Source organism: Coptis chinensis, chromosome 5 (assembly GCF_015680905.1).
Source record: "Coptis chinensis isolate HL-2020 chromosome 5, ASM1568090v1, whole genome shotgun sequence".
NCBI classification, from domain to species: Eukaryota; Viridiplantae; Streptophyta; class Magnoliopsida; order Ranunculales; family Ranunculaceae; genus Coptis; species Coptis chinensis.
The window spans coordinates 49,777,627-49,805,261 of NC_141460.1; the positions used below are offsets into that span (position 1 = coordinate 49,777,627).

The 27,635-nt window shown below is 36.7% G+C and overlaps 2 protein-coding genes, 4 long non-coding RNA genes and 1 pseudogene across 13 annotated transcripts; all 7 read right to left on the reverse strand.

Moving 5' to 3' along the window:
• Position 1: 1 nt before the first annotated feature.
• On the reverse strand, positions 2-20,059 carry LOC147497782 (uncharacterized). Of its 5 annotated transcripts, XR_015195245.1 has the most exons (5): positions 16,621-17,701; positions 16,431-16,530; positions 2,067-2,119; positions 1,282-1,446; positions 2-664 (listed from the first exon to the last, which is right to left on the reverse strand). It is a non-coding gene; the product is annotated as an uncharacterized LOC147497782 (long non-coding RNA). The 5 variants fall into 5 exon arrangements; XR_015195246.1 differs by lacking the exons at positions 16,431-16,530; positions 16,621-17,701 and adding an exon at positions 19,671-20,059; XR_015195244.1 differs by having other exon boundaries at positions 2-657; positions 16,431-17,701.
• LOC147497783 (uncharacterized) lies at positions 4,052-4,942 on the reverse strand. The gene is made up of 3 exons (XR_015195235.1): positions 4,927-4,942; positions 4,436-4,697; positions 4,052-4,218 (listed from the first exon to the last, which is right to left on the reverse strand). It is a non-coding gene; the product is annotated as an uncharacterized LOC147497783 (long non-coding RNA).
• LOC147497784 (uncharacterized) lies at positions 4,967-6,466 on the reverse strand. Of its 4 annotated transcripts, none has more exons than XR_015195239.1 (4): positions 6,378-6,466; positions 6,238-6,304; positions 5,427-5,507; positions 4,967-5,337 (listed from the first exon to the last, which is right to left on the reverse strand). It is a non-coding gene; the product is annotated as an uncharacterized LOC147497784 (long non-coding RNA). The 4 variants fall into 4 exon arrangements; XR_015195238.1 differs by having other exon boundaries at positions 5,427-5,512; XR_015195236.1 differs by having other exon boundaries at positions 6,238-6,461.
• Positions 6,900-8,793, reverse strand: LOC147497785 (uncharacterized). Its single transcript, XM_086560808.1, has 5 exons — positions 8,597-8,793; positions 8,210-8,438; positions 8,036-8,137; positions 7,612-7,896; positions 6,900-7,535 (listed from the first exon to the last, which is right to left on the reverse strand). Exons 1-5 carry the CDS (start codon positions 8,791-8,793, stop codon positions 7,074-7,076), a joined length of 1,275 nt encoding a protein of 424 aa, XP_086416934.1. The 3' UTR covers positions 6,900-7,073.
• LOC147497786 (uncharacterized) lies at positions 9,458-10,134 on the reverse strand. The gene is made up of 3 exons (XR_015194174.1): positions 10,051-10,134; positions 9,865-9,961; positions 9,458-9,784 (listed from the first exon to the last, which is right to left on the reverse strand). It is a non-coding gene; the product is annotated as an uncharacterized LOC147497786 (long non-coding RNA).
• Positions 20,060-24,476: 4,417 nt separating the features above from the next.
• Positions 24,477-24,944, reverse strand: LOC147497787 (uncharacterized). The gene has a single exon (XM_086563008.1). It carries the CDS (start codon positions 24,942-24,944, stop codon positions 24,477-24,479), a length of 468 nt encoding a protein of 155 aa, XP_086419134.1.
• Positions 24,945-26,576: 1,632 nt separating this feature from the next.
• On the reverse strand, positions 26,577-27,635 carry LOC147497788 (protein FAR1-RELATED SEQUENCE 5 pseudogene; annotated as a pseudogene).

Below are 27,635 nucleotides of genomic sequence, written 5' to 3' on the forward strand. Positions count from 1 at the left end.
GAGAACATAGAAAAATAGGCCATAGGCGAAGAGGTTCTTTGCTAAAGATGTTGAAGCATTAGCCGATAACACAATAGTTACAGGAGGTCAGTCCTTATACAAAAATGAGCATGATATCCAATCTTTATCATGACTTCCATTTTTCCTTTCTCTTCATTCAATTAATTATCAACTTGGATAATTATCTGCTAAATAGGTGAGAGACTCAGATTTTAGATCCACTGGCAGCATGGAAACAATAAGCCATGAGGACAACTCCAATGCATTAATAAAGCACACCACTCAACAAAATAAGATCGATGTTCAGAAGAAAGCACACCACTCCAATGCATTAATAAATGCAAAATAGGCCATGGATCAAAGCATTAAATGTAACGACAATAGGTATTATACCTCTTTGAAGCATCAATTCTGAAACTTGAAGTGCTTCGTTGGTCTTACCCTCTTTGCAAAGAGCATAAACTAGAATGTTGAAGGTTACTACATTCGGTGAGATGCTCCTTTTGGACATATCTGCAATTGTAATACATAAAGTTTTAAAAGGAATATCAATGTAGTGAACTGAAACCTACTTGTAAGAAACCAGCCCAGTCGTCACAACTGATGTTGTCGACATGACATTCTTTCCAGCTACTTTAACAGCAACAAAAACCTTTCCTGCTCACTCGGATAACAAGCAACCTTTATAAGAACAATGCTTAAAAAATCACCATCAAACTATGGGAGTTAAAAGAGGTGTTTCAACATAAGATGTGAGATCAATGGCGGATCGGGCACCTCAAAGACAATCCAATAAAAAGTCCATCAAATGACATAAAATTGCACCCAAAGATTAAAGGAATCAAAACAAATAAAGAAAATGGAATACAAAGGTTGGTCTGAGCCACTTCAGCTCATTCAGTGAAACTGATTTCCCCCGAAGGCTGAACTAAATTTGTTAATGCAGATGGATCAAACAATCCACCCGAAATCCCCTTAAGAAGAGAACTGAAAGTAAAAGCATCGAGTTGAAATCCACATTTTAAAATATTCCCCAAAACAGCAAACTCAAAATCCACCCGACCCATATAAGAGTAGCAATTTATCAAGGTGTTAAGCGTCACAATGTCAGGTTGGACTCCAGCAGAAGGCATCGCATTGTACATGGACAAAATAGTAGAAAATCACCAGAAATTTCGAATTGAAAATGAGAAATTTAAATAATAGACTTTAGATACGTAATCAAAAGAAATACACTTTGAATTTCAAAGTATAAACGATAAATTTTTACCAAATTCTTACCTGACGAGAATGATGAAAATCGAAAAACGAAGCAACACGATCTTGTGAAGCACGAAACAAGAAGATTACAACCTGATGAAACACTGATCTCATAACGTTTGGTTTCGAGAATTTAAGAAGGCTTGCAAAACGAATTTCAAATCAGCCCAAATATCCTCTTCAAATCTGCACGTCAACAACACAATTAGAGAAAAAGAACATATATAGAAGAAAAGAAAGCCATCAAAATCCTTACTTTTTTAAAAAAAATTAAACAATTGTCTGTGAGGGAAGGAGAAAAAGTAACTGGCGGTGGGGGCGAAGCTAAGTGGGGGAACTTAATTTCTGTGTGTTGGAATTATTTTGTTCTGTGTTAAAATATTTTGGAGCCCCTATTCCTACGGTCAAAACGCATGGAACATTCGTCCAGATCTAAAAAAACGTACTAACGGTTTCTCTTTGAGGCTACACCCATGGTCCAAGTAAACATTTAAACCGTGGGTAAAAATATTGAAGTAACGGAATAAGGAGAAACCTATTTGCTACGGTCAAAATTTGTGGGAGAATATGCAAAGGTTTATGACCGTGGGAAAAAATACCGGGTAACCGTGGGAAAAAGTCCATTTTCTTGTAGTGAAAGGAGTAAAAAAAAAAGAGAGAATGTCACCTGCTAGCTTGAGTGGTTTCTTGCTAGATTATAGTTTCTAAATATATTATGGCTTATGTCATAACCCTTGGTAAGTGTAAAGATCAAACAAATAAAATGACTTGATTCTTTCTACAAGATATAGAGTAGTTTGGTAAACAATGAAAAGATCACGCTTTGCTGTGTAGGAGGAATCCCATAAGGACCTGCAACCTGCCAAATCAATTACAACATAAAAAAGTAACCAGTAGTTGGAGGCACTACACCATAACAGGCTATTTGCAACGGTAAAAAAGCGTTGCTAATAATTTTTGCAACGCTTTTTAAGCGTTGCAAATATGGCGTCGGTAAAGTGTTGGAAATATTTGTTGCAAATAAAAATTTCCAACGCTTAAAAAGCGTTGCAAACAAAAATTCAAAGCATTGCAAACAGAAATTTCCAACGCTTAAAAAGCGTTGCAAACAGAAATTTCACAAACGCTTTTTAAGCGTTGGTAATTTGTTAAAATTTTTACCAACGGTTTTTAACCATTGCAAAGTTGTTAGTTAATTTTTAAAAAAATAATTTAAAATTTGTTTGTAACGGTTATAAAGCGTTGCAAATTTGTTAGTTAATTTAAAAAAAAATAATTTAAAATTCGTTTGTAACGGTTATGAACCGTTGCTGATGGGTTGCTAATAAAAAAAAAATTCTCATTTTTGTAGCGAGACCAGCTAAACCAATTTGGTGGTATAACACATTAATATCAGTTCCCTAGGAGTAATAAAGTTTTGTGATCAAACTGCTATCACAACGCCTATTTCCACTTACAGTTCAAATCAAATTCATCACAACATCATCACTACAACAGTATACACAAAGCTATATACCCTGAACCACCAAATAACCCCAAATAATAAGATCTCATACAGACATACCACTTGACAACAAAATGCAGAAAAACAGAAACACATTCAAAAATAAACAAAATCCAAACCTGTTGTGCTTGAACATATTCATCAAATCCATCCAAAGTGCAATCATGATCAAATTCACTTTTCGGAAACACAACATTATTATCATCCCACTCTTCCTCAATCAAAGGCGCACCATAATGCTCCCCATTCTTCGGCCCCGGTCCACTTTTCCTAAACACCCTACACAGCACAAATGCATCCTTCCCCACAAAAAAAAAAAAACACATTATTGGCAAGTAAGTAATCCTTCAATAAAGACCTATAAATGAATTTGAACAAGTAAAAACACTTGAGAATAGTACTTGTGTGAATCCTTCAATAATTACTAGCAGAGACAAAAATTGAGTAAAAGTGTAAAACTGATGCCGGCAATGGCGTGTGCACTAACTAAAGTCACTAAATTTATTGGAAAATTTAAGCTGAAAAATTCAAGTATTGCGACGGAAAGGGACTCACCAAACAGAGAAGTCCGAGCTCCAAAGTGAGATGGAGTCGTTCCTCTGGTGATAAAAAAAACAACAATGCAGGGGGTATTAAAACCAAAAAAAAATTATTGGTAGGAATTTTGAGTTGTTTTTTTTTTTAAAATGAGACTCTCTAGACCAATTTATTGTACACATACACATGCATCTTAGTGGGTAGTGGGTACATATCCATTACTACATATGCATTGTAGTGAGTGGAATTCACTGGTAATGTACCATAGCTACATGGTAGGCCAATGGAATTGGATGACTTGAATAAAACCGTATAGCCAAATACAATGACGATCATTGATTGGGCTCCTTTGACCATCGAGTATTCACCCAAATCAATAACGTTTTTAGTTAGAGGAACTAGCTTTAAAGATAAAATGTCCATACCTTGGAATCTTGTTTCTAAGCTTTTCCTCTTTGAATTACCGATATTTTTGAACTTCAAACTGGGGCAAAAGAAATGAAAGAAATAGCACTGTTGTATTTAGAAATGAAAGAAACTAAGTAAACATTTTAAAGGTGCATAGCTATGAAAATGGTATAAATGATGAGGTTTACAACTGCTTTATAGATGAAACAACAGGTATAGTTCAGTGTAGAAAACCTCATCATGCCGTCATCGTTGTTTTGGTTTAAGGTTGCTCTAGCTCGGAACTCTCTAGAATCCCTAAAACGTTCACGAGAGAGAGAGAGAGAGAGAGGTATACAGGTATACAATCTTGTGTTAGGCACAGAGAACAATACTAGCAGAATACCATTTTGTGAAGGTGAAGTGGGGCTCTCATCCATCCCGGGTGAAACTTTTGTTTTGGCAAATAATGGATGGTGATATCTCGGTGTTATTACATCATGCAGTCCACCTCTGTGCACCTTTGCGACCTGCACATGACCCCAGAACCAATGTAAGAACAGCATATATATTTCTCGCATACATATTTCTCTCCACCATGCCCCTACTCCCTTTTTGGGTGTTAATAGGAAACAGACAGCAGAAAAATTATACGATACACTATTATTAACGCTGAAGAGAAGTCTGAAAATTTTATTGGAAAATTTAAGCTAAAAAATTCAAGTATTGCACGGGAAAGGGACTCACCAAACAGAGAAGTCTGAGCTCCAAAGTGAGATGGAGTCGTTCCTAAAGGACTGCTACTTTGGCCAAAGGCAGTAGTGAAAGTAAAACCCAAAATTTCAAATTTCTTCCACGGTATGTAACTTATGAAATGCCGGTTCTTGAGCACTGAACTCAGTCGGTGGTAAATTTGGCTTGTCCTTACCTGCACATCCAAGCAGGATTGCCGCACTATCATATGCCATGGCTGCTTTCGCAAGGTCTTCATTGGGCTGCTGACTCTCATCTATAGACAAATCAACCACACAGAGAAATGCTTCGAGTCATGAAATATAATGGACATATTACAGTATCGTTGTAAATGCAGGAAATGAGACTGACTGACTTAGTTACGGAAAAGAAAAAGTAATCCTAGATGTCTAAATTCCATATAATGCTATCTTTCATAAATTCTTTCAAAAAGATTGCAATCGTGAAAGAAAATGAAAGTGTTAATTGCGATAAAGGTAACCGACCTTCCATATCCATGTCGAGAATCTGCGGTGAGTGGGATGTATCTTCATTTGCATCTTGAACTTCGAAGGTCTTGACGGCGAACAACTTTGCTCAGACCGAGTATGCTGTTCGGATTCCATTAGACACTTTCTTTTCATCCATTCAAAATATTCATTTGCAATATTTTTTAAACCGGAACTCGGTGGCCCTTCTAGGCGAATATAGTCGTACATTATTTCCTGCCAAGAAGTGTGTGCTTGTGGTTGAGTTAGAAATACGGTATTCTTTCCTTCCACAAGTTGAGCTCTCGGTACATCTGCATTGAACAACCAGTATAGCCCATGGATCCCGTGCCTCGCAATCGAGTTGTCTTTACCTATAACTCCTGAAGAGAATAGAGGGGGGTTTGCTTTTGGGTCGTTGACTCGAACCTGGAACAATAATGACACTCTTAAATCAGTTTATAATGCATGACTAGACTTATAGCCCACACTATTTTTTGTCGAATTTTCAAACATACTTGCAATTCAGCCACAGTTGCGGATGCAAGTGCTACTCGCAATGTGTACTTCAACTTTAGAAATGTATGTGTTCCTATCTGCTATACTTCAAAACAAACCACGGGAGATTTTTGTTTTAGTCAGTCAAAGTCACTAGATTTAGCATTCATTAAAATACATCATACAGGAGAGCATGGTAACAGTTCAAAGTTACACAGTTTAGCAAGCTATACTTCCAAATTTTATTTTCTGTTTTCCAACAAACCTCCACATAAGGAGGGTTTGGGCGCTTTAGCGAGAGCCGGTTTATTAAATCCAATAAAATTGATAGTACACTTATTATACTCATTAGTGCAACAAAAGCAGCCTATCACTTAACTAAACTAACCATAGGGTGGGTAGGGGCAGCTAAGGTGAATTTGAATGTAATCTACTTGAGAATAATGCATAGTTCAAACCCCCGCTCCGGGAAAACAGGGATTAAACACCTACTATAGCCCAATAAAGTTGAATTCCTAGAATACAAAAAGGCAGCTCATAGTCTCATACAACATTAAAACAATAATGGCCTTATCACTAAAAGACATACTTGCGATGAACTCAAGATGATCAGAAGAGTAAAAAGGCTGCTCATACATCGAAAAAAAGAAAGCATTCTAATCACAATGGGACGACATATTTCATATTTTTGCCGAAGTTCAAACACTTAATGTATACTCAAAAGGATGCTTACACTAATCGGTTAGTAGAGTAACCGCCATTTCGTATGCAGGGTAAAAAAACATAAACACTAACGCTTCTTACAAAATGCTGCTTCAAGGAATGACATACCAACTGCTTAAGAGTTCTCAGCTAATGCTTTGTCAATTGCATCCATATGTTTCCGGAGATTCTTCCACTTTACAACAAAATGAGCAAAAATAGGTGAGCAAAAATTTCGAGGATGCATTACAAAAAGAAAATAAACAAACCTGATCCATGCTTAATGAAATACCTAAAAGAAAGAAAATGTAACTATCAGTGCTTGAAGTATTTGAATGCTCAAATTAGCTAGTCAATTTCTGAGCGTAAACTATGCACATATTATAATGTAAAACAAGTGGACGGACCATTGTGTCCACGTAATTGCAATCTTTTAGGTTTTATTGCTTAACTTCTATCATAATCGATCATGCAAACTTCGCCGGCCTCCTCAATAAACTGAAATGAAAACAGAGGATGTTCATCAATGAGTAATCGTTAACACACAAGATTTATTTAGATCACACAATTACTGGTGTTCGGATACCGATCAGCTCCACCACGAAGAACAATTGTTGTTGTCCTACCGATGGACGCCAACCAACGTAGCATAACCGCAGAATCGTCCACCACTCTCCCTCCTCCTTTATCCGGGCTTGGGACCGGCAAAGGTAAAGACTTTCATTACTTTTTTGCACCGGGCGGAGTTAAAAACGGGTTGTTATCTCTTCAACTTGCAAAAAAACAAAAACTTTCATAATATAACATTCTTATAAACCATCTAGCCATCATACCATCATAACAAGCTATAGTGCACAAGTTTGTTATGTCATTCTTACATCTTGCAAAAGGCTCGTACCATTACTTACAAAAAACATACTCAAAAAACCAAAATAGAAAAAAGTTTGCATATCCCACACAATAGATTACTCATACTGCAACCTTGATTCAAGCCAAATCAAAGGCCCCCCTTCAACAAAATCACTAAGGTCCGAGCAGCCAAATTGAGGTCCATCATAAATAGGAGCATTAGGAACCAAGACTTCCTGGATGTAGATCTTTTTCTCCCCTCCAAGGACGACTCTGCCATGGCAAATATTAGCGGTGGTAGTCATAACATATCCCCTAGCAACCGGAACACCATCTCTACCTAATAGGATAACCTTAAGAGGTGCACTCAACGTTTCAGCAGGAGGGTTTGCCGGAGGGTTCGCTGGAGGGTTTGCAGGAGGGTTCGCAGGAGGGTTCACAGGTTCAAACATATTCATTAAATTCTGTTGAGACGAACGGCGAACTGAGTTGGAACCAACATCGGTTCCGGGTGTTGTATCCCCACGCGGCGGTTGACTATTCGACATTCCATTGTTGGTTACAAGCTTAAGCATATCCTGACAAAATGAAAAACAAAACTAAGATTTATATATATGATGAAAGCAATAAGTTTTATATTTAAGGCAAACTCACCATCAACACACCCTCAACTCTAGCTATGGAGGACTTCATCTCACTCATTTCACCCTTAAATTCAGAATTTGATGAAGACCTTGCTTGTGCTAACATCACCTTCACAATACTTGTACGTTTTAATTGCTTTTTAGAGAGGTTAGAGCTGATTCCACGAGTCCTATTCCTTTTGTCCGCTCCTAAAACTTCGGTCAATTCGTCATTATCAAAATCAAGATGACTTGCACTGCCCTCTCCACTTGAAGTTGCATTTTTTCTTTTCTTTTGAGCAGCCTCCACCAATTCCTATAGTGTTTTCCATGGAAAGTAGTTCAAAACTAGCAAGTTAGTACAAACTTAAGGTAAATCAGTCGAGAAAAAATTGTCTATAATAACAAAGACTTAACAAAATTATAGTTGGAACTCAAGTGAAATGCAAACTCACATAACGGGCTCGAGCACTCTCCAAAACAGTTCCATTACGACGTTCATGTCCTGCTTTCCAACTGTCTACCCATCCATGTATCTTGTCAGGATTTTGTTTATTCTACATGTACATTGGTAAATAATTGTTAGCATATCGTGATCAAAATTTAAAAATTTATGGAAAGACACCTACCATTTTATGCAACATGTTGGCATCATGATCCCCAAGTGTATGTCGAGAATCATTCAGTTTTATATTCTCACCATTCTTCGCTTTTCTTGCCATCACTTCAGGAGTGTTCTCATATAGTACAAACTGTTCCCAATGATTTGGATCAATGCCATCTGGGCATGCGGCGATTTGTTCTTCCAAGGTCTCAAACTTATTCAATATATCTTTTCTCAAGACCCATTTTCCATATCTAAACTTAGTACAAAGGTTTTTTTCTGCATGTTAACGAGCTAGTGCTTGGTCGACATTTGTAACTTCAAATTCACGCTGTAAAACACAAGTTATATAGTAATGTGAATGAAGCTAAAACTCAAAATGTCTAGTATGCAAAAAAAATCAGAGGTAAACCTTACCATTAAGGCATTCCAAACCTTATCCTTGAAGTCGGGATGTACAAGCCTCCAATCGGTGTAACTAAGCTGGGATCTGAGCTCGAATAAGACTACCAAAGACGCGAGTATTCCATCCGAGGCATTATCACCAACGACAACACCATCAATATCAATCAATATAGGTAACTTCCTAACATTTTCTGATTCTTGCATGTCTTTGAAGGTTGAGATGCCGTGAAAAACCGAAGTAGAAGGTCGTGATGCATGAGGGAGAACCGTAAGGTTGAGATGCACTAGGCTGTGGTTGACCTGATACCATTTCAAATGAAATCCTAACATATATTGCAAAATAGTCTATTAGTAGTCTGGTACTGAAAAATATAATCATGAAAGGTGAGAAAGAAGAATAAATAAAAGTATATAAACATTTCAATCCAAACAAAAGTATTTCATTACCTTATCACACATACCACCAATTTAATAAACCCCAGAGAGATACATAACAAACAAAATGAATAATAATAATAATATACACAATAAGCATACATATTAAGACTGGAAACTTTAAAGCAAAAAATTGTATCATAGTTTGGAAACTAAAACAATTACAATCAGGTTAAGCACTTCATCAAAGGCTTCAAATTAGGTTGGTCCTCAAGGGTAGATTGGAAAACAGTTAGTACATCTAGTGAGTCAACTCCACACGTCAATCACCTCGATGAATGGATGACTACCGACCAATTAGGATTTTTCAAGTCCTTCGAGTAAAACACTTGACTAGCTTCGGAAGCGAGAATGACCGGCTCATCAAAGTACTGATCAACACTTTTCATCTTATTAAGATTGACCAACACCAAATTAGAGTCCGACAGAGCTTGCAGCCATTGGTCTTGTCCTCCACCCTCACCCAATTGCAATAAAAGACTACTTGTTGAAAGTCTGTATAGTCCAGCTCTAATATTTGTTCAATAACCCCATACCACTTCGTCGATGCATCGACTGGATTTTTGTCTTTCCTACTTGACGTAAACGAAGTGATTGCCTCCATGCAAACACCACTATCTTGTGTGGCAACTGTTTCGTCATGCGACCTAGTAGAAAAGACAAAACCATTGATGCGGTACTTTCTATACATTTTAGCTTGGTGCAATGGTCCTTCAACTAATCGCCATAAGTCACTCTTGGTGTCATTTGCAGCCAATAACTGTAAAAAGACGATAGTTAGAAAGCTAATATTACTAACTTCAGATTTCCTATTTAACTAATGGATGAATTAAACAATACCTTGTTATATAACCAGACAATGAAATCTGTTTGTATCTGCACTTCTGACTTTGCAACCCCTTTTCCTCTACCACGAGATTGTAAGGAGCGGTATTCACTACAAATCATTCATGCAATTACGCATGAGTATTTTCATGTAGAGTACTAGAGTGGGTTTAGAAACCAAATGTGTCAAAAAAAACACACCTGTAGTAATCATCAAGCTTTTCGACGTCTAGTCGAAACAAGACCCATCTACGTATTTGAATCCATTGTTTCACACTTAAGGTCCGCGATCTTACCATCGAAAGCAAAGGCCCCTTCATCACTATACTCGCCATCTTCATCCAGAAAGGCCACACGCTTCGATTTATGATTTCCATCCCGCGAATTGGGCATATACTCCATAGCATACCTAACTGACTCAGAAACAATATATGACTCTGCAATGGACCCTTCAACATATCGTTTATTGCTGGGAATATTTTTACACTCTTTCATCGCCCTATTAGAATAAGAAATTTAAGTATACACTTTCAATTTTTAAAATCCAATTATAGAAAAAGCTAGAGAAGATATTAAGGTAAAAGTAATTTACATACCGTTCAAATGGAAACATCCACCTTTGATGCACAGTTCCACAAAGAAAGCTTCATCACCAAATGCACCATGAGGTGGATCGATATCAAAAACGATGGTGGAAAATATTTTTCAAGCACGCACAATGCTTCTGCAACCATGTACTTGGCCTCTTGGATATGTTGTCGGACTAAGACTTTAGAGCACAACAAGTTGAAGAATAAGCTTATCTGATGAATAGCTCTTCGCAGTCCGCGATGTTTAGGAAAAGCATGTTGAAGCAATACAGGTAGCAAATAACACATAATGACATGATAGTCATGAGATTTCATTCTGAGCAAAACCGGTGGATTTAAAGTGACAATGTTGCTCGATTTGATGAGAAACCGAAGGAAGCTTCAAGTCCTTCAAAATTTTGCAGAAATTTAACTTTCGTCTTTAGCTAAGACAAATGGAGCCTTCGGTTTTATTGGTTTTCCGGATGGGTCCGATTGCATCCACGACGAATTAATGGAATTCAAGATCTTCCTCATATCTTCTCGGCAAGACCCATTGTATCCTTTGACTTGTCTTTCTTGTCTAGGATGTAATTTAGTAGATGTTCCGCAACATTTTTCTCGGTATGCATCACATCAACAACATGTCGGGATTTATGAGTGGGCCAATAGGGCATATCCCAAAAAATAGACCTTTTATACCAAGCCTCTGTAACTTGAACATCTTCATCATCTACACTATCATCCAAATTCACATCAGATGTGCTTCTTTTGCTACCAGTTGGGATTTTACCCGGCTTATACTTGATATGACTCACCTGCTGCATAACTTTTTCTCCACTTAACCTTAGTGGAGCAATGTTCAACTCTTCAGTCTTAAGTCCCAAGTATTTGCCTGACCGAAACGGGTGACCCAACGGAAGAAAGGGGCGATAGTTTGTGTAAACAATCTTCTTTGCATGCTCAAGATATATCGATTGAGTGTTATCACGAACAAATCGGACATGCTTTGTAACCATGTGTTATACAGACCCGCTAAGTTTCCAAAAGCAGGAAAATCATGAATACCCCACATTAGCATAGCTCTCAAGGTAAAATGCTGTTTTTATGCATGTCATAAGCCCGGCACCCTTCCTTCCACAACTGTTCCAACTCCTCATACAATGGCTGAAGAAAACGTCGATATCTTGACCCGGTGCCTTCGCCCGCCTTGTATCGCAAACACATCATTTGGAACTCTGGTTTCATACATAAAGAAGGGGGGAGATTATAAGGTACCAAGTAAACAGGCCAACAACTGTAGCTAGTGGATTGTATTCCACGAGGATTGAAACCATCAGTTGCAATTCCAAGCCAAACATTACCCTTCTTCCTGAGCAAAATCAGGCCAACTCTTTTTACATGTTTTCCACTGGATTGAGTCGATGGGATGTCGCATATGATCCCAAGAAGGTGTAGCTCGGTCGTGCCATGTCATTTCATTCGCTATCCATGGGATAGTGTACAACCTCTTGAGCCTTGGAATCAAGGGAAAATGTCTCAAAACTTTATTTGGCTCTTTTGTTTCTTTCTTACCCATCTTTCCTTCTTTCACTTTGTATCTGGGTGCTTTACACTGACGACATTCCGTTAACTTAGCATCATCTTTCCAGTATAACATACAATTGTTCTCACATGCATCGATACTTGTGGCTTTCATTCCTAGATCTTTCAGCATTGCTTTCATTACAGGGTACTTTGATGGCAAAGTGATTCCTTCTGGGAACCATATCCTCAAAAGGGACAAAAGTGCAGACACACTAGTTCTTGACCAACCATATTTCTTCTTCAAGTTATGAAGGTCAACAACTGCTGAAAAGTGTAGTAACGGAGCCTCACATGAAGGGTATAGCTTTTGTTCAGCCATTTTCTTATATTCGTTGTACCTCTTCCCCAAATGACGTTCAAGAAAAGGTGGTGGTTCAAAATCCTCCATATGATTTTCTTCATCCTCATTCAAATCACCTGCAACTACTTCATGCACTCCCTAAGAAGCATCAACAAAATTCCCCATCCCAAGCCCTTCGGCCTCATTGTTTTCTTCTTCAATCATGGGCTCCACCACTGGATCCGTACATGGGTTCTCACCATGTAAAACCCATACACGATAATTCTTATCTATCCCGTACTTAATCAAATGTCTAGAGATTGTATCAAACACAAAGCTTTTTCCATTTCGACATTCTGCAAGGACAAGGACAAGGGTCGGGTCGAGCGGTTGTTCATCGCAAATTGAATGAAATCAGTCACCCCTTGTTTGTACACATCTCCAAATCTGTCCAATTCATTCATCCACTCTTTTCTGAATTGGCTGAGACATTCTGCAAAATTAGACGTGGGGGGTTGAACAAGCACATTGTGTAATCTATCGATTTGATACAACATAATACACAATCAAACCTTGAATATAGACACGAGTACTACGGCATTTGTGTAAGTCGTTGAATCCTAAACTTCGACTTCAACTACATCAAAAGTAAGCTCTAAAGTCGGTCCACAAGAAGCCTGGCCTAGGTAGCAAGCAGCACTAGTATTCTCGAATTCTAGCTAAGTCTATGATATTAAAGGAATAGCTATAAATAGAATTAACAAAGAATATTAACAAAGAAAAATTGATTTAATCTGCCGTAACATTGGGCTATACTACCACCTTAGGCAGGCACCGCCGTCGAACCCTCAGTCGACATATCTTTATCTAAGCAACCACATATACTTCATCATTGTTTCACCACTGAACATAAGAAAACTTCAAACAACAGCAGCTATCAATACTCAGTCGACGTCAAATTGTGATACTTGCTCGGTTCTTATATAGAGTTGTTATTACGTGGACTGCTTTGTTACTACACAATTGCGTGAGGTCTTTGCATACGTTATTACGTGGACTCGATAAACCAACACCTCAACCTTTTCTAATTTTGTCTAAAATAGTTTCTATCTTAGCTAGTCCACAAAAAAAAATTTGCATTGAGATTGATTGAGACAAACAATTGACACCCTCGATCATACACAATATTTACGATCCCAAAGAACCGTTACAAGTCTTCGTTGATTTAGATCCAAGATTCGTGTGTGTGCACCAAGATCTGTGTGTGCGAGATTAAGAACGAAACAATCCAACGACAACTAGTAATGGTTGCTGGAATTTGATCCCGTAGAACGATTCTTTGTAGCCGGACTCAAAGGAAAATACTGCATTCCTCTACTGTGTGTTTAACAACTCAGTTCTTTGGCCTATGGGAACAAAAAGTCCTTTAAAGAATTTTTGTAATCTATGGAGAAACCACTTCATCAAAAAAGGAATAATAATAATACATTCCAAAGTCAATTGAATTTTCTTTGACAAACTTTCAAAGTAGTTACATGGAAAAGAAAATAACGAATACGAGATTAAATTATGAAGTCAAATGGAATTCTCTTTTTACTAAACTTTCAATATGAAATTGCACTGCTATTGTTATTATTATTTTTTCCGATGAAGAGAAATTGCACTAATAATTTCTCATTGTTTTCCACGTAATAGTTGTTTACATGTGTACTTCATTTCTTGTTCCACACGCAAAGAAGACCCCCTCACTCCAAATCTCTTTCATGTGACAGCCCAATATCGGCCCAAGGTTATATGAAACGGGTCGGGGTGTTGGTTTGGGCCTTGGTTTCCCACCCCCGCAGTTTTCTGGCGGGAGAATTAATTCACCTATTTTTCCAAGAGCTGTAATTTGCAGGCTGAACAGTCAGAACAACGCCAGCCCTCAATTGTGTGCGCAAAAGCCTTATCGCTGTGGTTCAAGTGTGATACTTGCTCGGGTCTTATATAGAGTGAAATATCAAGATAATATTCATTTAAGTGAGCAGACCACATTGTAATTCAAATAAAGCAATGTAATGCTAACACCGACTGATCAAATCCTTTCTTCTTGGCAGATTCTAGAAAAGTGAGCGTAAACTGTTAAGAAAGCGATCATCGGGAGAGAAGCCTAGCAAGTCAAAGGCATATACAGATTTCCTGCTAGTATTCTAAATAACATACTAGAATAAATGCCAACAAATCAAACCTAATCTACATATTCGAGCACCACGAGAGAAATTATCATATCAAAACCAGAAGGCCACAACTAGTAGCAAACCACCATGTTCAATTTTACACCAACCACCGGATCAAAGAAGAGGAATTAGATACCAAGTAAAGCTGCAACTTGAGACAAAATATGGGCTGTGGACACTAACTAAAACAACCACTAGCTAAACATCCATTTCTAAGACACTAACTAAACTAACTAAAACAACCACTAGCACACCATTTTGCCCCCTACCCTTTATAGATGATCACGTCTTACTTAGGGGTTTGCTATTATCTGCATTGTTTCTGCTTTTACCAACAAGAGTCGCTCAATATCTAAGCAGCTTTTGCACAATCATCGATGACCCTTCGGTCGAAAATATTGTGGTGAGAGGACACTATGCAAACCACATTCCACATTCTCAATGTACTAGACAAATTTCAAAAGCGAACAAACGAACATTCCCAAATGATTATTGATAAAACAGCCAACGGTATATATATGAATGATGGTAATGGGTAACAACTCAAGTTCATAATGAAGCGAGCTACAAGACAGACCATCAATTTACAAGAAAGGTCACAAAATCAAACATATAACAACCATGTTACAAGTATGAACAACAACACACTTCACACACATGATTTACAGATAATATTACATAAACAGAACATACATATTATTAAAAATAGATCCATGGCAGTAAATCAAGTTTTGCAAGTGGGTAAAACAGTCGTTCATTTCAGAGCTACAAGAGAACCATCTTTTACATTTGAAAACATGGAAAAGTAACAATAGTACATGAGAAACAAACAAGCAAATCAAAGAGAACCGGACACGGTACATTTTTCTTTTTACTAAAAGTAGAAAGAAAAACCCAACCCAAAAACAACTCATCATCACAAACTAGTACCGTTTATAAACACAAGAAGACTAGTATTGGAACTCGAAGAGATGATTTCATGAGAGTTTCTATTAATAGTAAAAAAAAACGTAAACTAGTACACAGAAAATGAAACGGTGGTTAAATCAAGAAAGGAATGAAAAAAACTAGAAAGAAAATGAAAGATTATTACCTTGTTTTTTCTTCTTCTTCTTCTTCTTCTTCTTCTTTTCTTTGATTGAATCTGAATCTGAAAATTAGGTTTTGAGGAGTGCGAAAATAATGGGGCGTGAGAGAGAGAGAGAGAGAAAAAAAAAGTTATGTTTTATATTTCGATTTTTTTCATTTTCCTCTGTTCGCGAAATTTTTAAGTTTGTAACACTTCTCCAACGCTTTTTAAGCGTTAGCAATTAATTCCGGAAATTCACTCAAATAAAGCAATGTTTTACAACATTGCCAGCATTGGCAATTTACTAACGGTAAATAAGCGTTGCAAATCAAAAAAGGTGCGTGTTGCAAATATCCTATTATGGTGTAGTGAGGCTGATTCCCAACACACTCCAAGTTTGTTAGTATAAACTCTCACTAGTAGTCAAGTCATATAGATTGGCCACTCAGTGCTCTCTTTCTGAATGGCTCCTTGAGATGTATATGTGTGTGTATGTGGGTGGGTGGGTTCTAGAATAGTAATATAATTGTCACGCCCTAATTTTTTTTCAGACAATTGAATATTCAGATAAAAGAGCTCGATCTGAATATTCAACAATCTAATAAACCAGGACGTGAGCGGGTTTGACTCGCACGAGTCCAGGCTGGAACTTAAAATACCCACTAACTATAACCTAATATACTAAAACAAAAAATAAATATCACATTCTAAAAAAAAAATCGACAGAGTCTCCTATGTATTTTCAACATTTCATAAACATAAATCCTGTCAAAACCTGAAAATCATAATAATATACATCTCATTGCTCAACCCAGCTACTTAATCGTCTCAACAAATGCCAGAACAGTAAAGTAACTGACCGTTAAGCAATTGGTGAGTAACCTTTACGCCTCGAGACAATTTAGTTCCTTCCCTCGGAACGCATTAGTTTCTCTTGCGCATCTAAAATCTACTAAAAACCTTGTATAATTTACATCAGGACTGTTAGTTCCTCTATACAGTGTGAGGCGTCCTTTTAGCAAAGTTAACTAACAAATAAAATAAATTTACCTTTTGCAAAATCATTATACGATCATCCACCCCTGTAAGAAGGTTAGTATACTTACCATTCTACAAAACATATTTTAAACGAGTAAAACTAGCTAACATATATAATAATTCAAACTTAACTACATAGTCTAAAATCATTATAATATAACACACAAATATCCCTAGCCACGGCCACAATAGTCACCTATACAGACTGACACATATATCCATCTATGTCTCCTCGCATAACCAATCCTCACTCTCAGTAAAAGGCAACCGTCTTAGTCGGGATATAAACTCAGGCAGTCAGGCACACAAAACGCTGAGAAGGTTGGATTTATGCATTTACGCGCTATATATCATATCTCTCGCCTACTCTTGAGGTCGAGGATTTAAACAACCATTCTTGGGCTAACGGGTAATACCTATCCACCTTGGTGATCAACCAAAGAATTTTTCTAACACCTTGAACTTAACAAGAAATTTTATCCGACATTCTCATTAATGCCAAACCCAATATATAAATACAATATCAAAATAAACCAGGAGTCGTGGCGAACTAGGGACTACACACAAACATATAATATTTCTTATAAGTTAAATAAAAGTTTACAAAAGAAAAATATACAACTTATACTGTGCCCTTAAGCAAACTAATTGTAAATCCAAAACCCCAGGAGTCGATCAATCATTTTAAAATAAAACGGAAATGAAAAGTCACTACCAACACTAGTACAAAGCTCTTTAGGATATATACCATAATATCCACTTATTAATAAACAACACAAGCTTCATCCATTTCAATTTCTTATATCATCTTTAGAACCCCTAAGTTCCCATGGGTAACACACCAACACCAATAAATATTAAAGTTCTAAAAAATCCGAACGTGCTCACAATCACATATCAATATGATACCAGATGATTATTGTTTAGTTTAAATAGTTCAAGAGAATGCAACAATACTATTTAACCCCTTACATGCATCAAGACAAGTAGTTCCTCTTACTTTCCGAGACTCACGGGATAGTTTCTCGTTTAAGTAGAGGCATATAGGTTCTTAACCCGTAAGTAAAACACAAAATCATAAACGGATACAACATCCATCAAACACATATATTAATTGCAAAAACTATATATATATATATATATTATAGCGGCTGCACCTTCAACTAAGGCTGCCTACGTATCCAATCTTTCAAGATTGGAATCAAACCTTACGTAGCTCTTACTTTATATAAACATTCATATTCGGAATCTCATATATTCCCCAAGAAAAGTTTATGAAAATGCTTTGTTCATTACTGTGAATATTTCCCAAACTGGGTTCATACATATAAAAAGACACCATAGTCGGATTTCTAGCCACTTTGTCGATGTTATAACTTTCCCTACATTCATCCAAATAATACACCACTTGATTATTTAGAAACTAGGATATGTAAACTTACTTTTTCATACATAACTCAAAGTCCCAATGTCATACCATCTAGAAGTAAAAATAGCTCAAACTTGGTGAAATTCCTAATTTTCAGCAAACTAGAATTTTCATGCGCTATCTTCCGAATGACACAACTCTTTCCACAGGTATCCAAAAGCAACGAGGCATTTTGTGTTGAAAAGCTAACACACAGAACTTATTTTCTTATATTTTACAAAAATTCTAAATCTAATTCTAAATATGCGAAAACTGGGCTTGAACACAGTGCGCAGAAACTGATTTCTGGCACACTGTTTTCTGCCAACCAAACTTCTAGACACCATAACTAATTCCACCGGCCTCGGAATGCGATCAGGCCAATTGGGTTGAAAAACATACTCACATATCTTATTTTTTCATGTTCAAGACTAAATCCAAATTGAGCTTGAAATCAGTCCAGCATTAAGCTTTCTCAAAATTTCACCCAAGTTCACTTAATACATACAAATCGAATGCAATTGAATTCACATAACATTAATCAATGAACAACAACTCTCTAACCACTCAAAATTTCTAAATTTCTAAGAATAATCAACCATACACAAAAAAAAAATGGGTTTAGGAAAGAAAAGGCTACTCACCTAATAACAATTTCCCAAATCTTCCCGAGCTCCAAACTTGGACGAAATCGCCTTCATCTTCTCCCTCAATTAATTACTTTTAATTCACCTCTCTCCCCACTCTATTTTTCCTTCTCTTCTCTTCTCTTTTACTTTTTCTCTCCACTCTTCTGGACCTTTAGTCCTTCTCTCATTTTTTTTCTCTTTCTTCTTTCTTCTCTCTTTTCTTCTTTCCCGATTAAACAAAATAGAACAAGAACAAAAACTAACTTACCGGATTCGAGTTGGTTAAATATTTCAATTTCAATTGTTGTTTGAAATCATTTTCTTTTTTCTTTTTCGAGTTGGGCTGATTTCGCACGACCCATGGGGCGAACTCTCTCAAAAAGTAGCCCGTGGGAAGGGGAAACAACGTGGAAATCATTTTCTTTTTCCTTCCTTAATAACTTTTTGTCCCGATGGTTTCCGGTTCTACCCTTCAATTGTGTGGCTAGGAATCGTGCACACCAAGAGTTTTGGTACATCTCGCGCACCGAAGAAGCCCTCCTCGAAATATAGTAGAGGAACATGCCACCTAGTACTTTTTCTACTAAATCCTAAGAATATGTAAAACACGTATATAACAATCCACTCGCCAACGTACAAGTTCTCCCATAACCATAGCTAGAAACTCTAAATTAATACAAATAGCTTGTTGAAGTATTTTACTGGCAACCTATTCATAGAACAATAAACCCCTAATCGAATGAACAATCACGTGTAAATACCATACAAAGATGACCCCAAACAACGGAACTAAATTATGCAACATCAAATTGGTTGGATTCCTCCCAAAATCAATCCATAGCTTTCAATACACTTAAATTTCCAATTCACCCAAGTTCACTTAATACATACAAATCGAATGCAATTGAATTCACATAACATTAATCAATGAACAACAACTCTCTAACCACTCAAAATTTCTAAATTTCTAGGAATAATCAATCATACACATAAAATATGGGTTTAGGAAAGAAATGATTACTCACCTAATAGCAATTTCCCAAATCTTCAATCGACAGAGTTCCCAAGCTCCAAACTTGGACAAAATCGCCTTCATCTTCTCCCTCAATTACTTTTAATTCTTTCCCGTGGGATTCACCTCTCTCCCCACTCTATTTTTCCTTCTCTTCTCTTTTTCTTTTTCTCTATAACTCTCTCTTCACTCTTCTGGACCTTGAGTCCTTCTCTCCTCTCTTTTCTCTTTCTTCTTTCTTCTTCCTTCTTTCTTTTCTTCTTTCCAGATTAAACAGAATAGAACGAGAACAAAAACTAACTTATCGGATTCGAGAACAAATATTTCAATTGTTGTTGGTTGGTTTAGCGGGAGAGAAAGATCGCACGACCCATGGGGCGAACTCTGTGTTTGTTTTTTAGAACTCCAGTAATCCGCGGGAGGTGGAAATCATTTTTTATTAGTTCATTAATAACTTTTTGTCCCGGTGGTTTCCGGTTCTACCCTTCAATTGTGTGGTCAGGAATCGCGCGCACCGAGAGTTTTGGTACATCTCGCGCACTGAAGAAGCCCTCTTTAAATAATATTGTACATTATCACATTAATTTGAGCCAATTGTGAGAGCAAGCACACCATGACAAAGTCTGAAACTCTTGGTGCGCAGGTTCAAGAAACATCAAAACAAACCACAGTTTGAAAGCTAAAATGAATCGTGGTTTCCAAGGGCCCAACCTAGAACCATTACAAGTTCCACGCTTATCCCCTAAGTGTGGACAATGGTGGATTTTACAAACTTTCGAGAGGATAGATCATAATAACGTAACTAAAATGAGTAAATATGACAAATAAAATTTTTAAAATCATAAATTGAAAAATTAACTTGAACATGGAGAAAGAGTAGTTTGTTGTAAGAGACAAATAAAATTTTTAAAATCATATATTGAAAAATTAACTTGAGCATGAAGAAAAATCAATCTTTGTCTTGTTAGAGCCTGTGTATGATACGGCTATATATAGCCCTCAAAGAGTACGGAATCAAGGCTTGGTGAGATAACCAGAGAGCTTTTAAGGAAGATAAATTAATTTTCATTACCAAATTTAACCAATTACTTAAAAAGCTTTGTTTTTTTTCATTGGTAAAGGTAAGCATTTTTATTGATTTTAAATGCATTATTAACTCATTTCTTAACATGGTGTAAATCGGAATCCGTCTTATGATTACCACTATTGATCTGATTCAATGAGCATTCTTCGTGGTTGATGTGTTATCGACGCATCTTGTATGAATGTGTGCATATCTGCCCTTGAGAGTACTAGGTCTATGTGCTTATGAAATGAAATTCGGAATTGAAATGTTGCATTCTACATTTTCATATATGGCAGAGTTTTCCTTTTTTGGCAATATACCTCACTATTTAATTAGTTCTGATACATATTTAGGAATCCAATTATGATCTTCCAATCTTAAAATAGTGTGTCCAGCTATTTGGAAATTGTATCAACCCTGGCTTGCAACTGAAATACATGCCCGGTGTGATGTTTGGCCACAGCAAAATATGTATTGTAGATCATAGTTTAGGAGACCTATTTTTGTGGTGAGGCCAGATCTTCTCCGCCCAGGTGTAAAAGTGGCCCTTTTACACCTTACAAAAATATAGTAACACCTGTTCACCTGTTTAACACCCATAACAAAGAGGTATAACGGTGTTAGATAGAAGATACCAAAAAAAAATCAAAACAAAATCGCTACAAATAAGGAAAATGGGGAAAAAACTCTTCAACTTCTCGCTCTCTCAACTACTCTCTATCGGAAAAAAAAAAAAAAATTATTCATACTCCAAAGAAAATAAAACCTCTCTTTAACGAGCAATCCCCCAATTATATTTTTTTTGACCAATTTCTCTCCCTCTCACCATCAAACAGAATGAAGTTGGAGAATACCAATTGTGATAGTTGTTGCAAAAATGGTTTAATAGGGAAGAAGAGGAAAAGGATGGAAAAGGGAAAGATCGGCAAATTAGCAGATTCAATATTACCATGTTCACTTCGATATTCAACCAACCCAAAACTATGGCAAGATTTTATTTTTGGCTGTTAATATCTTGAGGTTCCTTGTACCTTTTTAATTATTGGTTTCTTTTTTGTGTGCTTGTGCTCTGAACAGAGCTAATTCTCATTTGATGTGAAAAGGAAGGTGTGGGATCAAGGAACAACACCTCTGTTCGATACTTTATTATGCTGGTTTATAAGAGGTACCGTTTTAGATGATATTCTCTTCATGTTTACCCACGGTACTCTGATTGCAGTTCGTTTAGAAGTCAAACATTTGCCTGAATGAGGTCTTGGCTAACATCTAGTATTTTTGCTGTGAACTTCCCCCATGTTTCATCTGGAAATACTTTGGTCATTAATTTGTTGATCTCAGTTACAAGTTCTCTATTGTGCTTAGTTCTATATTTCCATGATAGTAATACTGAAGCCCCATATTTCTTAAATTTGCATAGTTATTTCACTGGCCTAATGCATCTTGTTACCCATATAGGGTCCTGACTACTAAAACTTGGAGCAACTTTGTGATATAGTGCGTGATTAGCAACTAGTAAAAGAGTGGCATTCTCCTCTATGAGACAAAATACAGTAAAGGCCGCAGTAGCGTTACAATTATGTATTTAACAACTATGTGTAATGGATCTTTAGCTTAAATGGAAAAGCGCTTGAGAATTGGACCATGTCTCCAATGTATCTCAAGAGATGGTGGTTCAAGTCCACCAAGATCCTTCAATGATTTGTAGAAAGATTGTCTAACTAGCCAAGGTGTGGAGCTAGGGATTGTGCTTCTTGATAGCTCGCGTTGAATTGTTAGTGGTTCTGTGTTGCTTTGGGGTCCTCGCAGTGAATCTCGGCGATTGTTGTAAAGTAGGAGTTGGTCCTTTACAGGGGGTTATGTCTGTTGGTTTGGGTTTATGAAAATCTCCCTCACTTAGCCTTTCTGTCAGACTCTGGTATAGGTAAGTTATCTTTGTCCTTCCTAGTTTAAACACTTTTATATCAGTTGATTATAGCTTATATATATGGTTCTTATCAATAAAGTTTTTTTCATCAAATAAATAAAATAAAATAAAAATAGGTGTTGAGATGTGTCTGACGGAGAGCCTTGACAGAATTAAAGTGGAAATTTAATTCTTTGAGAGTTGTTCAGTAAGTTAGGGGTTTGAATTAAAGTGGAAATTTAATTCTTTGGAGCTTGTGCTTTGCACAGTTGGACAACTGCCGCTCATGCCTATAACGGTTAACGGGGGATGTCTATGGAACTTTCGATATGTCAATCGAGGACAAATTAGGAACTATGCAGTCAAATAATGATGCAAACCTTTCTGAAATTCCAAATTTGGTTTTCAGTTGTAGCTGTGGCTGCCTTCTTATTTGTGTTGTAATTTTTTTAATGATGAAAACATGCATTGCTCTTGGAATTTTCGATCGCAATTGGAAAGCTATATGGGATTGCAGACCACTCGGATTTTTTTCGTGTAGCATTAGCTATGTGCATAGATAGTGAATGAGCTAAGCTATAGCTTGAAATGATTTCCTCCATAGAGTCGTGCATTATGATAGGATTCCAAAATGTCAAATCATTAATTAGTAGTCCTTTTTTTGTAGATATTCTAGTTATGTATGAGCGCTAACCGTTATAGACTTGAGGTTCATTGTAAGAAATTCGCTTCTGGTAGGTATTTAGATGAACAAGTACATATAGTGCTCTTCAACAAGGCAAACATAATGATAATAATCATATCATTATCGGAAAAAAAAATGATATCTTCACAAGATTCGGTGAAGAACACCGATGGGGTCATAAGCGGTGAAAACAAAACAAAAAAAAATGAAGCTCACGAAAGTTTATCGCAGATGGTAAACGCTACAAAACCCTGAGAATGTAAGAATTAACTTGAAAAAAGCTCTCAGGTGCGAACTGGGGCAGTAGTTATAAAGAAACTTAGATTATTGTCCACCAATAAGAGCACTTAATACTAAAAGTAGGGGATTGCAAAGCATTTGAGAATCTGAAATACTGCGATACCGCATTCTTCTAGAAAAATTGCAACAAGTTGGATTAGTCTACTCTTCATGTAAACGTTGATCTGATATGTTTACAATTTTCCCACTCTTCACTTGGAAGAGGACACGATTGGGAAGATGCTCAGAAAACCGGCTGGCATGTTTCCTTGTATTTCTTTGCCATCTTAAGTCTCTCGCTCATCGGCAACCTCAAAAGTTGGAGGATGGCATCATCATACTCATCGACATCTGAAGCAAGGAAACCCATCTACTGCCCATCTTCTTCCAAAGCAATGTCCATTTTAGGGCCTGCAGACTTATGAGCTGGAAAGAACACCAAATAGATATTGTAAGTGGAAAAGTACGTTTGCATTTGATACTCGAGTTGTCCTGCCCTCCACTTTTAGCTAAAAAACACTAATTAGCTAGTAGCATCCCAAGGCAGTATAATAACATCATCGGCAAGTCATATTTGTCCAAAGTACCATTGTTATAATTCAAGAACACAAGAATTAGAGTGAAAACACTCAGTTTACAAGTTTACTGAATTTTAAACAAACAACAAATAAAAACAAAATGTAAGTACGCAAGTTTTCTCATTTAACTACAAATCAAGAATTCCTACATAAATGAAATATAAAGCAAGCACTATGTTTTTTTTTCTTTCCAACAACTAAAACTAATCTAGATAAACATATTGTAGCTTCTGCATATTGGTCAGAACTGATCCAGCCCACTTGTCTAACTTTCCTTTTAGAATAGTTTCCCACATTGTTGCTTCTGGCTATCTAACAGACTGCCAACCTGGGCAAACCGGAGGTAGAGGAGCATTATCCTTTAGCACAACTGGCACAAAATGTGTTCCTTCATTTATGTGGCAAACAACGATTATCCGAAACATTTCTTCTGGACCTGTCCTCAATGGGAAGTACGTAACACATAATTTTGGTGGCACTATAGTGACAAAAACAACATTAAAAGCACTTGCAACTAAGGAACCCATGTCCAGGAGATCAAGCCATTCTTTCTCATTCATTGTAAAAGACTTGGTACACTCTAAGTTTCTTTTGTGGTTTTCAAACCCATCATTACCGTACAACTCTGTATAGTAATCTGCATACTGCATCAACTCTTTCAGCATAAGACCCCTTACTGTCCGCCATGCTAAATCATCTGTATATCCTAACAGTGTAGCTATGGATCTATAACCACAATGCCCATCCGGGGTTACCTCAGCCAAATCTTTAATCATATCGCCAGATCAAAGGATTAAAAGTCAAGAAAAAATATTTTCCCACTTATGCTCGAGGTCTTCATTTTTTTTAGAATTATCTCGACCCAATTTTTTTTTTTTTTTCTATTTCTCTTCAATTTTCTTTTGGCCTCTTCTCTTTTCTTGTCGTCATTATTGCTGACAATTTGAGAGTCTTCCAAATCAAATTTTCCGTCAAGGAGTTCTTGAAAGCTAAATGAGTCAAAGGTCAGGCGATCCACTCAACCCGATGTCTGATTCATTATTCTTTGAAGTCCAACCTTCTACGTGGCGGTAATTGATATTCCTCAAATTTGAAAGCCTATATTAGTAAAGAGATTGATATAAGCTACATTGCTACAAAATAAAAATCTAAATATTGGCACGTAAAAGAGATATCCCAACAACAAATAAAATGATATCGGGATAAACATACCTGACTGTATTGAGTTCCAATAGTATTATCTTCAGGATGAACACATTCATTTAAATAAGGTAGTCCCCACATATTGGTTGATTGTGATTGCCTTCCAATTTGGTATAAACTACATTGCTACAAAACCAAAATATAAGTATTGGCACATAAAACATTTCAGCAACAATAAATAAAATGATATAAAGATAAACATACTTGACTGTGTTTAGTTCCAATAGTATTCTCTTCAGGATGAACGCTTTCATTTAAATCAGGTAGTCCTTGAGCAATATTTATATCACCTTGTTCTTAAAAAAAAATAAGATGAGACAAGTTAAAATGTTAGGCAAATGTTAGATGAGAAATAAATGAGACAATATATGCAATCACATGGGCAAAATAAAAATGTACGTGAATTATGACAAACCTTTCTTGTTTCTCTTTATCTTTTTTGAAGGCACTTGTGTTGTGTTCGTTTGTTTCTTTTTCATTTTAAGCTCCAATACGCCTTTCGGTCGAGTCCCGTTCATTGGTCTCCCTTTTTCAGATCCGGATGCAACAACCAATACTTCGTCATCATTTTCTTCAACATTTGTGGCAACACCAGATCTTTTGGACTTCGAACATTGTCTTGGATATATTTCTTTCGTTGGTATAACCTGCTCAACTTCTTCCAATCCCTTTTGGAGTGCATCTTTAGCTTTTAGATATCCATTTTCATTGACTGTGCCCTTTGTCACAAGCTTCATTGCCAAATGACATAACTCATTGTACCGCAAAGATTGAACTGCATTGCAATTTGACAAATTTGGTTTGCTACCATTGTCTCTTACAACTCCGACTTTCACTGCTTTAGTCCACCTCTGTAGTATATAATGATTAGGAATCGTATGTATATTATTATGATAAAATACCTTCAATATGTGATGACAAATAAGGCCAAGGGACTCAAACTTTTTGCAGCTACACTAAGTCTGAAAGTTAGACATATCAATTGCGACCTTTCTTACATACCCTTCTCTAGTAACTTCATATATGTATGTTGTACCATTAACACTGCATTCCTTGATGTTATACATAAGATGTTCCTTATACTCAACTTCAAATATTTCAAAAACAGCATGTGCGTACATATCAGACGCTTGCTTTAGCATGGGTGTAGAGACAAATAACCTTTGGGACATATGAGATGAATTGAAATCAGCTTCAATTTCTGCCTATCGTCGAGACTGAAGTAGACACTCAAAACGATGAACAAACTTAGTCAAACTGTACTTTCTCTTCACATAATTTTTCAAGAGACTATTGGTACTTTCTCCACGCTGAGTAGTGGTCATGTCTGCACAAAAAATGTCTCGCCCATACACTAATGCCCATTTCTTCTTTATTTTGATCAATTCAACCAACCACTTATTTTCCAAAAGATCATAATCATGCAGCATCTTGTCCCATCTTGATAAAAAAATATCCTCTGTCTCACAATTGTATACACACTTATTGAAGTCGTTTAGAAACCCAGGAACTCTGTATACATGGTGGAGGTGCTTTCCGGCATTTAGATATATATGCCACAAACAAAGACGATGTTGTGTTTCGGGAAAAACAATTGGGATAGCCTTCGCCATTGCTGGACACTGGTCGGTAAGAATAGTCTTTGGTGATTTTCCTGACATTGCTTTTAAAAAGGTTTCAAACAACCATTTAAAAGACTCGGCACTTTCATTTATCAAAAGCGCACCCCCAAATATAATAGACTGCATATGATGATTGACACTAACAAATGGCGCAAATGGTCGTCCATACTTGTTTGTTTTGTAAGTCGTATAAAAAACAACAACATCTCCAAAGTAATTATAATCCATCACTGACGTTGCATCTATCCAGGACATATTTGATAGTTGATTTTCATCATCACGCAACTCATCGTAAAAGAAAGATGGATTCTCGGCTTTCTTCCTTTTAAAATATTCTATAATTGCATTCCCATCTCCGTGCTTGCCAAGTTCTTGCTCACGCTTCTTACGGAGATAATTTTTATAATCGATGTATGCAAAACCAACATTTTCTAGTCCTCCAGTTTGATGCGTCATATATTTATAACCATCAATAGGCGCAATTCCTGCAGCATCTAAACTACTAATTTCTGCTCCTTGTGGCTCTTTAACACGCCTTTGAGACCTTAATAGATACGTCTTGGATGGGGTTGCCAACTCGTGGTTATGTTCATGTACCACCTTAGTAACAACCCATTCGTTTTTTACATTCGAAACAGCCAT

Coding starts and splice junctions, on each gene's coding strand:
- LOC147497787 (XM_086563008.1), bottom strand. CDS start 24,944: ATGATTAAAGATTTGGCTGAGGTAACCCCGGATGGGCATTGTGGTTAT.
- LOC147497785 (XM_086560808.1), bottom strand. CDS start 8,793: ATGCAAGAATCAGAAAATGTTAGGAAGTTACCTATATTGATTGATATT. Junction 8,138..8,209: donor CCAACATGTTGCATAAAATG/GTAGGTGTCTTT, acceptor ATGTACATGTAG/AATAAACAAAATCCTGACAA. Junction 7,897..8,035: donor AGAGTGCTCGAGCCCGTTAT/GTGAGTTTGCAT, acceptor AAAACACTATAG/GAATTGGTGGAGGCTGCTCA.